The 10,979-nt window shown below is 40.1% G+C and overlaps 1 protein-coding gene across 2 annotated transcripts; it reads left to right on the plus strand.

Moving 5' to 3' along the window:
- Positions 1-832: 832 nt before the first annotated feature.
- Positions 833-10,614, plus strand: myorg (myogenesis regulating glycosidase (putative)). 2 transcript variants are annotated; one of them, XM_046384398.1, is made up of 7 exons: positions 833-992; positions 1,780-2,093; positions 2,174-2,221; positions 2,351-2,470; positions 2,553-3,512; positions 6,639-6,978; positions 7,093-10,614. In XM_046384398.1, exons 6-7 carry the CDS (start codon positions 6,716-6,718, stop codon positions 8,882-8,884), a joined length of 2,055 nt encoding a protein of 684 aa, XP_046240354.1. In that variant the 5' UTR covers positions 833-992; positions 1,780-2,093; positions 2,174-2,221; positions 2,351-2,470; positions 2,553-3,512; positions 6,639-6,715; the 3' UTR covers positions 8,885-10,614. The 2 variants fall into 2 exon arrangements, with proteins under 2 accessions (XP_046240354.1, XP_046240353.1); XM_046384397.1 differs by having other exon boundaries at positions 2,556-3,512.
- Positions 10,615-10,979: the final 365 nt, after the last annotated feature.

A 10,979-nucleotide genomic window follows, 5' to 3' on the forward strand; every position in this document is an offset into this window, starting at 1 on the left:
ATGATTCACCATGTCCTCTGCTCTGCATCTGTTGACATGGATTTGACTGATTAACATGGCTATCAAACAAAGCCCAGCCTCTGCAGCGAGATGAACAGATAGTTCCTGTCACAGAGAACTCAGAGAAAGCGGTGGAGACACAAAGACACCCTACAGCGTTTGGTGAATTATTGATGCTCATGTGGCAGGCTGACAGTGAATAGAGGTGACCCTGGGTGGTGGTGAGAGATTCTTAGAAATCCCACTCCTCTTCTGATTTGTTCCTATTCTGCAGATCTGATAAGACTGATTCTGTTTTAACTACTTGGCATTGAGTATTAGTGTATAAGATCAGTGCTGGCTAGTTTGGAAGGATCCTTTGAGGGAAGTAGGTCATGGACAGTGACCCCAGGTATGCAGGTCTCTGCAGGGGGCCTGGGGCTTAGGAGGATTAGTTGCTGAGTGCTCAGGTAGCAACAAAGAGATGTTCTGGTTCAGCAAGGATGCTCAACCTGTCTCTGCTTCCAACAAAGCAGATTCATCACAGTAGCTACAAGTTAATACAACATTTTTACCATCTATTTGTTCACTGACAAGGATCCAAGAGGGATTTATGGTTACTGAAGCACGCACAAGATAAACACTGTTGTGATGCCTTAAACACAGGAAGGGTAATATACATAGCAGCAACACAGGGAGCCATGCACAACCCGGCAACAGTTTTAGCTGCAACAAAAACTCACCTATTTGTCAAGAAAATAAGTCAAAGTAACACAAATACACAAATATGAGGGAAAGGGAGGAGCCACCAGCTGTCAGGGGAGGAGGGAAGGATTTTTGTGACTCTCAGGCTGGAGGGAAGCAGTGGAAAATAAGTTAGGCAGTCAGTGAAGATGGCTCCTCAACTCTACATCAGCGTGTATAAAGAGCAGTTTGCCTCTCCTGGCAGAGCAAAACGAGAACAACTACGACCCACCTCTGCCCACCGCAGGAACAACCCCCAGCCCCGGCCGGTAAGACCCGTAAACTGTAGACGTTTCACAGGACAATGTTATTATCTAAGACTGTGCAAAGTAATGTTAAAATTCTTATGAAATTATTCTCCGGAATAAGTTCATGTTAGTAATGCTTCCATAAATGCAATTTAACAAATAACTTTACCGATTCAATTTAACATAACATTGCATTTCCAGGTAGTGCATGTATGGTAAAATAAGACTTACTGGGTTAGTACTTACTGGATATTAGCATAGTACTCTCTTTGTTGTTTCTTACTCTAATTGGAGGCTGGTTGTTTACATTTCCCTGTGCTTGGCGAAAGCTGTGTCTTATCTATTATTCAAGGCTCCTTCATCATGCCTATTTATTTATCCTGACAGCAAAGAGTACAGAGTACAGTCACTCTACTGTGAAAAAAAAATAAACAAACTAATGTCTGCATGAGAGAGGTGACATTAATGTATACAAAATTTACATTTTGCACAACACTGCCTCACATTTTTTTTTCACAACTTTCAGAATATTTTAATAACAATATTACAAAAGAGTACACCATGAAAGAGAAATCAAAGGGATTTATTTAATAAGAACAATAAAAAAAGTAAATAAAACATCAATTACTAAAGTACTTCCGCCACATTAAAACCACATCAAATACAAAATACTGTAGACAGTAAATGCAAAGACATGGCTAATGAGAAGGAGAGGTTATCTAAGACAAGTGCAATCTCTTCTTCCTCTCATCATCTACCTGTGCTTGTATTTGTGCCTATACCTTTTGCATGTTTATTTTCCCCCCAGGACTTTCTGTTTCCCCGGAGTCTCCTGTCCAACTACAGGCCACACCACATGCTATCCCACCCCTTGCCCCCTGTGGACACTGGCCGTCCTCTCTTGCCCCCTGTCAGACATTTATCGTTCCACAGTCCAGTTACGACTTGTCCTGACATCCATCTAAAGTCAGAGGAAACATGCAAACCAAACCACATGCCTCCTGTCAGCCCATCCGTGGTACAGCCTCTGCCCTCTGCTGACGGACTACAGAAACTACAGCTGATTGAGCCTCCTGCAGGCCCTGGATTTAAGCTCCAGGGAGCTTTGAAGAACCTAGCAAGGTAGCGGTTTGTCACTTTAATCTATGGTTCAAAGATAACTCCAAATACACTGTGATTCTGATTGCTTTTCTTTGTATTAGAATGGACAATCAGAGAAATGTTCATCCACTCTCGGCACAGCAACTCAGGTGACCTCTTGTTGTGGCCTTTAAACCCTGAAAACACCAGATAAGTTGACGAACACTGTTGAGTGATAACTTACTGATTGTACACGTTCTGTTATTGTGAAAAAAACCCCTAAACATTGTTTTTGACAGGCAACATGCAGTCGCTCAGCTTCATGCAAGACCTCTAACCAGCAACCCTTTAGCAGATCGACGCCACTTTCCGCAGACACAACACTGGAGGTCAAGTTCTAATAGCAACCTGGATTATAGGTGCACATTGAACTTTGTTTAGTAAAAAAATATTGTGTTGATAAAAAAGATGCCTTAGTGTGTCTAACTTTTGGTCTCTCAGCAGCGGGTGCTACAGCTGCTTCCATGTGGTGAAGCCCTACAAGGCTGGACACTACATCATACACCCAGAGTTTGTGTCTGAGTGCCTTCGTTAGGAGTGTTAGAGCACTGGCTTCCGAACTGGGGACTGGAGACCCGCAGAGGTCCTTGAGGGGGCTCAGGGGGTTTCTGAGCAAAATGAGGGATCATTAACTTCACTATTGTTTAATCCTCTACTAATTAACCCAGCGAGACAAAGTGTAAGGATGAATAATGTGGCTGTTGGCTGCACTCTCACCACTGTTATCTCCCCACATACAGCGTGGACACTTTTACAATTCAATAGCCTATTAAATCAGCAGCAAAGATCTTCCCATAAGGGGGCTTGTGGTGATCAAATCAAATGAGGCACTGTGGCCCTAATGTGTATCTGTCCATGACGTTAAAATTATATCCTACTATTACAGAGATAATTGTCTACATGTGATATAGGAATTCTTTATTTGGAGCATTAAAACAGAAACAGTACTGCAAACAATGAAACTACTCAGGGGTATTAACGACTTATTTTGGTGATTATTATGGGCACTTTCTAGCTCTACCACATAGTAGATAAAAGATACCACCAGTGCTGATAAGGTCATCACGTTGCTGATGGACCTAAAAAAAATATTCTTATGGCTTTTATTTCACAGTTCTTTCAAACATGTTTCTGCTAATGTGCCTCTCACTATACATCAGTGTGTTATGTGAAGTTTATTTAAGCATTGTGATTTGCTCAAATCACGTGAACGAGTGTAAACTGCACAGAATGAGAGAATAAAAAGACCTCTGTTCCCACCGACTGGACTACATTTCCCATGTGGCTGTGCGCGCTCGACGAGGCGGATACGCAACAACATGCCTTGATGCCTCTTGGTCCAATGTGAACTGTGGCAAACAAGTTGTGCTTGGAGCTTCTGAGGGGTTCTGCCACTAGTCGGTAGGAAAAAAACTATTCTTTTATTGGACAACTGATAATAAAATAGGACAAGCATAAACGTTTATTAAATACAACTTTACTTGCAAGGATTCCGCGTTATTTTCCCTCCGTTAACTTTCTTAGACCACCCACCACCCCGACAACAACGGTTTTCTATACGTTGGACTGTTACGTTACTGTATGTGAGCTAGAAGTTGTCCGAACGTTAGTAAAAAAAGACTTTGGTTTATGCACCATCATTAGCTTCTAAACGCATGTTTGTGTGGATTGTACATTTTTGTTTAATAATAAAAAAATACGTATAAGCAAATACGCATGTACAGAGTTCAACTGTTGAAGAGTCAAACCAAAACAGCCACCTACAGTGTGAAGATCGTCACTGTTGATAATAACTTAGCCTGCTCTGTTAAGTTCTGCTGTGTAGACTGCTTTTACATTTAAGTTTATTAGCCGAGTATAAAGGAAAATCATCACAATGCTCCAGCACGCACGTACGCACACACACACACACACACACACACACACACTCGCAACGCCCTTTACGCACGCGTGCGCTGTTTGAGTTGCTGAATATTTCTCAGTTCTTCTGGCTGCATCAGCACTTGTGTGTTTATTTTTCTCCATGTCAGAATAGATAGGGAAATGGCTGAAATGGCATATATGAACCCACCTGATCACACCGTAAACAATGAAAGATATCACCGTGCTCTGTGAGACATGGGCAGTTTCACTGTTTTATGATGTTGTTTTAGAAGAAAGACTGATGGAGAAATAATCTGTGGTTCACTCGAAGATGAAAACAGTTGCAGCCCTAATTTGCTTGTTTTCTTAAGAAATTGACTGGGGCTGTTTGGGCTGTTGGCTGATCAAAACAAGTAATGTGAAGCACCAGTTTCCTGAAACTGGTGGACATTTTATGCAATTTTCTGACTTCTTATACACATACAAATGAATTAATTTATTGAAATAAGAAAAGAAAAAACACTGCATAACTCAATAATGAAAAGAATTGTTATTTGGCACAGGTTATTATCCTTGCACATTTCCATTAAACAAAACAAATGTTTTTTTTTGTTTTTTTTTTTAACATTTAGGCCTTCTTTAGAATAAATTTTCCCCTAACTTTCAGGGCCTTTTCTCCTCCCTGAGTCCAACAGTCTGAGTGGATCTCCTAGGAACCAACAGTTAGTTCTTTGTTAATTAATGATGGGCTTATGTTATCACTCCTGTTGTAGAGGGAAATCTCTTCTTAGGCTGGTTGAACACAGAATTAGTCAATTAGATTGCTAATTAATAGCATGCATTTTTTATTATCGACCCTTGCTGCCATGGCAGACCATGAGGGTCAATTGCAGTTAGGACTACCGTAGTCAGCAAACAGGGAACCTGGAGAGGAATTGAACTCCCCTCAGTCAGCTGTGCACTTTAATCTAATCTACGATGATTAGCTAAAGCCACAGTAACCAACATCAACCAGTTAAATACCCGCAAGAGTGTTGCTGTATCCCTGCTGGGAGAGACAGTTAGGTCTAAATGCAAAACAAATGTGTGTTTTTGTTGGATATGTTCCCAGAGTTATCAAAATGTCATATTTTTGGCTCGAATTAACTAGATTACCTCCAGATTTTGTTAGTCTGCCTTGATGATGCACAAAGTTTAGTATTCTTTCCTCTCCTTCCCAGCATTGGCAGATCTCTAGAGCCAAAATCCCCTTTTCTGCTCCTCTACTTCCTTCCATACAAATGAGTCTTCTTTCAATCAAACTCATATGTTAGAATCACTGCTGGGAACATCCACTTTATCCTCTTACGGGTAATTGGCAGTGGATTTGTTTTTGTTAAATCTCACATCTTTAAACTTTACATCCTGACAGGGTAATACCTCTAAGTGCTGTGAAATCACTTTGTGCAGCAATGCAGATCATGTAAGACATTGCTGGAAATGTAATGCAGGCTTTGAAGTGACAAGGAAACAAAATAGACTGAGAAACAGGTTGACATCTCATCTGCTGATCAGGCTGGGCTGTTTTCCTGGATGTCATTGATAGTTAAGTGATTTTAAAGTCTATATGTTTTTATTGTAGTAATCACTTTGAAGACATTTTCCTGAAAAACAAGGTGGTGATATGAGCAAATATTGTATAGTAGAACAAAACACCTGACTTTATTTTTTTCCACAATGATGAATAAATAAAAAATAATCACCCTTCTTATATAGATTCTTCCTGGTGGATCCAATGGCACTGATTACTAAACTGATTTGATATATAGGTTTTTAATATCATTTCACCTCACTTTTTGGTTATCTCGATAATAATTTTTCTATCAACTCGCTTTGCATCAACATCTTCATTTTCATAATTGAAATGAACAACATACGATCATCACCTTCATGTTGGACAATGCCATGAATGATCTTGGAAAGGAAAATAAAGATGCTGTTCAGTTTATTAGATGAAGAGAGGAATCACTCTCATGGCTTCTTGATTGTTGTAAGATAACATGATTCATGATGCTTTTTAAGTTTTTATATACATTTCTTTCCACTGTTAGCTGGGTTTGTGATATTAACAACAAAATGTAGATGACATGGCAATAATGTGAAGTTACAATGGCTAATGTAACAGCATTAATGCTAGCTAAATAAACATTGCTTGTTGGTCAGCAAGGTTCATAAGTATTTTATAATGTGATCACTAGTCTCTCAATGCTTAATGTCATTGTTACTTACTACTCTGGGTATTTTCTTTTCAACAGCAGTTCAGTTTTCAACTGAGTTACTGACCGCAGTGACTGCATAGTGCTTAGTGCTGTCTTTTGTAATAACTGCAGTTTCTATACAATTTTTTCTCAAACACAAAGTAAAGAATTGAACTCAGACTTTATCATAAGATAAAACAGATATGAAGAAGTTTACTTTGAATAATAATTCAAATTTAACCAAAACTTTAGCTTAGCCTTAGCCTTTGGAGTACATAATCTATATAGAGCATATCCATATCAGTTTAATAGAAAGAAGAGTGTGTGTATTTTTGACGGCATTGAAAATCATGCCTTTGGGATTTCTAAATATACCTTAATACCTTGATTATGTCCAAACTGATCTACTATCTCTCTCTCATGACAGGCAAGACAAACAAAGTGAGACAAAAAGGTTTCCTGGAATACATTTCCATGATCCTTAGACCCGCCAACTGATCAGTCATGTACCAAGTTGTACCAGGCGGAGCAGGGGGGACAATTACAGATGTTGTCCCCAAGCAGAAACACAGCAAGGACACTCGACCCTTAGTCGGAGCTGGAGTAATCGGCCTGGTGCTGGTGATTGCAGCAGTGACTGCATGGTGTTATTACATCGCCTCTCTACGCAAAGCTGAGCTGCTTAAAACTCAGCTGCTGGATCTGAATAAAGATGGCTACATTATACGCAACCAGGGAGGGTCTATTGTTTTCAGAATGGATTTCAGGTTGGTAACTATCATTGATCTTTGAAATTTGATCATGATATGATAAATGTAGTGATGAAAAGAGAGTAATAAGGGAGTCTGCTTAGCAATGTAATTTTTTTTAAATCCCTGCAGGTCAGGCACGCTGGATTTGGATTCATGCTCCAAAGAAGGTTCCATTCTGAGATGTGGATCCACCACAGATAGAAAACTTAATTTCTTTATTGAGACAGTACGACCCAAGGACACGGTACAGTGCTACCGTGTGCGTTGGGAAGAACTGGTTCCTGACATTCCTGTTGAGCATGCCATGACGTACAAGTTTGCACACTGGTACGGCGGTGCAGTGTCAGCAATTCAGCACTGGCCCATTTCTATTTCAGGCCAACAGGCACCCAAGCCCTTTGTTACTAGTGACATCTACTCAAACCGCAATGAATTTGGTGGAATTTTGGAGAGTTATTGGCTTTCATCCAATGCTACAGCCATTAAGATAAACAATTCAGTACCCTTCCACCTGGGTTGGAATGACACAGAGAAGACCATGTACTTCCAGGCACGATACAATGACAGTCCTTTCAAGCCAAACCCTGGAGAGCCTCCATGTGCTGAACTTAGCTACAGAGTATGCGTGGGCTTGGATGTAACATCCATACACAAGTACATGGTCCGCAGATACTTCAACAAACCAAACAAAGTGCCTGCCAAAGCCATGTTTCGCCATCCTATATGGTCTACTTGGGCACTACATAAGACTGACATTGACCAAGAGAAACTCTTAACCTACGCTGCCAACATCCGCAAGTATAACTTTAACTGTAGCCACCTGGCATTAGATGATCGCTACAGCAGCCGATATGGAGAATTTGAATTTGACCCGGTAAAGTTCCCCAATGCCTCTGCCATGTTCCAAAAGTTGAAATCTGATGGATTTCTGGTGTCAGTCTGGATTCACCCTTTTGTGAACTATGACTCAGAAAACTTCCATGCTTGTGTAGAGAGAGGACTGTTTGTCCGCGAGCCAACAGGCCGGCTGCCAGCCTTGGTGCGCTGGTGGAATGGTATTGGCGGCATTTTGGACTTCACAAATCCAGAAGCTCGTGATTGGTTTTCCCTTCAGCTACGTTCACTGCGCTCCAGGTATGGTGTGTCATCTTTTAAATTTGATGCAGGGGAAACCAACTACTTACCATGGAAATTTAGTACCAGAACTCCCATTCGGGACCCAAGTTTTTTCACAAGACGTTACACTGAAATGGCTATTCCTTATAATGACAGAGCTGAGCTGCGCAGTGGCTACCAATCCCAGAACATATCTTGCTTCTTCAGACCAATTGACAGAGACTCAGTGTGGGGCTATGAGTTGGGTCTCAAATCTCTTATCCCCACAGTTCTCACCATCAGCATTCTCGGCTATCAGTTTATTTTACCAGACATGATCGGAGGGAATGCCTATCTGAACCGCACAGATGGAAATCGTGCATTACCTGATCGAGAACTCTATATCCGCTGGCTGGAACTGGCAGCCTTCATGCCCTCCATGCAGTTTTCTATTCCGCCTTGGGAATATGACAACGAGGTGGTTGAAATTGCTCGGAAATACACAGCCCTCCATGAGAGTATTGTGGCGCCACGGGTCCTGGAGCTGGCTGGTGAGGTGCTGGACACTGGGGATCCAATCATACGGCCACTGTGGTGGATTGCCACAGGTGATGAGACAGCCTATAAAATCGACTCCCAATTCCTGATTGGAGATGACCTCATGGTAGCCCCAGTTTTAGAGCCTGGAAAGCAAGAGCGTGACATCTACCTCCCCGCTGGCCGCTGGAGAAGCTACAAGGGGGAGAGATTTGATATCAAGGAGCCCCTGCACCTCACAGACTATCCTGTGGATCTGGATGAGATTGCTTACTTTGTTTGGGTGTAGCAAGAAGGGAATGTAAAACTAAACAGATCTGATTAGCTTATGCTCCAATCTGCTTGTAAGACAAGCCTCACAAATTTAGCTTTTATGCTTGACAGGAGAGACAGTGCATGAAAAAGTTGTTTGTTATTGAAAGGTTTTCTGTAATTTAAAATTCTAATGCTACGTTACATCACAAATGTGAAATTGCTTCACTCTAAAATGTTTAAAACATCAAAATGTTTTATTTCTTTTAAACTAAACCTCGTTCTCATCCTCATTCGTTTTTTGTGGTTTAATGGGAAGATGGTTAAATAATGTCCTTTAAAGAGAGACTAAGTCATTTTTTTTGACTGGCAGCCACTGTTACTGATAAATGGTAAAACATAATATAACAGTAGCACCAGTATGGAAGAGTCGTTAAGTCAACAGACTGACTCATCAGTGTCAGTTACACAACAACATCTGTTTAGAGTTAGCTGACAGTATGCCACCCTAAGCTACTGGTCATACTAGACCATGTAAGACTGTGCTAAACCTGCATATATATAATAAAGTGAGTAAAGGTGTGTTTTAATGCATGGGAATTCAGATTTTCATTTATTCGAGAAAGTGTGTTATTTAATTTTTCAAAAGTTGCATAGTCTCGCTTTAAATGCTCTAAAAGTCTTATATGTGAAACATTCACCTAAAAGGGAATACACTAACTGTGAAGTGAGGATGGCATATAAGTGCCACTGAATGCCTTAAAGCTGTTATGTTTTGAGTGTCACAGCACTTTGAAGCCAAATAGATTGTATCATGGGAGGACAACTGAAGAGGTGTCATTTTTGTCATTAAATAGATAGTAAGTTACATAAAACATTCTATATTGACAAAAAAAAATTCTCAGTTCGACCGAGATATCCTTCTTTACTTTGACACTAATGACTCTTCTGCTCGTCTGCTACATGATACTTTTCAGGAAATCAGGTTTTATGCTTCACTTATCAGGATGAATGCTTGAAGTTTAATCATTACAAGCGGCATGTGCTCTCCTTTGTGTAACAGTGTCATGTAGCTACTCTTAGCTGAGAAGAAGATTTGTTTTATTTGGCACTAAATATTTTATGCCCTTCCTCAGGTAACAGGTTTTTTTGGTTGTGGTGTGCTTTGAAGTAATTGTATTAATTGTGCTTTGCTGACCTCCGAATGTGACTGAACTACTAATACTATAATGTACAGCACATTGACTTTCACGTCCAACATAATAAATTTCTTTTGGAGTATTTTTTGATGTTGGTAAATAGCCTACTTAGTATGCAGTGTGCAAGTTTTTAGATGCAGTGCATTTAGCAGCATTCAGTGATCAAATGAAATTGTGTTTTGTCACCTTGTGTTTTCTTAATGTGAATATTTTGATATCTCCCAATGCCATTTGTTAATAGTTACAGCCACATACTATGTGTGATTTGAATTTATGCTATACGTGTTACATTTGTTACATTTATTATGCAATATTATTGTTAATTCAATCCTTTTATTGGCAATCACATGGTCAACATAACTGGATTTTCCATTATGTAGCTGCAATTTTTCAAAAAGAAAACATTTTGTTCATAGTTCTGGATCATGTACAACATGTAAAATCACAAACTTGGTTGTCTAGAAATGTTGATATTGATTATGTCCATGTTGGAATAAAGCAGCAAACGTGTTCCTTTAAGTGACTTCTCACAAAGGAAAAGCCAATAAAGAAAAATACTGCTACCATAGTCCAGCAAATTTTACATTATTTCCTTATTTTTACATTAAAAATGTCTGCCTTTCACCCATTATGTAGCCCCAAGCTGGCTGTGTGTGTGTTTGTGTTTTGTCATGTGGCTTATGGCTTGACCTCTGTGGGTATGTTGGTGCCTTTTGACATAGTCTCACCCGAACAACGCTCCCTATTTATAGCAGTTCTCACTCTGCATCTGGGCAAGGCCAAATTTGGAGGCTATTTATGTCTCAGGCTGTCTTGCTTCATGACAAGACTGAGAGAACCTTTTTTCTTGTACTGAATGTTTCTATGCTTTTGGCAAAGAAACATTTTGCCTCAAGTTATTATAAGTGAACATTGCCAATATTTGCATGTGAC

The sequence above is a fragment of the Scatophagus argus genome, chromosome 3, assembly GCF_020382885.2.
Source record: "Scatophagus argus isolate fScaArg1 chromosome 3, fScaArg1.pri, whole genome shotgun sequence".
NCBI lineage: Eukaryota > Metazoa > Chordata > Actinopteri > Scatophagidae > Scatophagus > Scatophagus argus.

What these genes read in the sequence shown, in the direction of transcription:
- myorg (XM_046384398.1), top strand. Translation starts at nt 6,716, where the DNA reads ATGTACCAAGTTGTACCAGGCGGAGCAGGGGGGACAATTACAGATGTT. An exon ending in GTTTTCAGAATGGATTTCAG is followed by an intron (nt 6,979 to 7,092) that starts GTTGGTAACTAT and finishes AAATCCCTGCAG; the next exon opens with GTCAGGCACGCTGGATTTGG.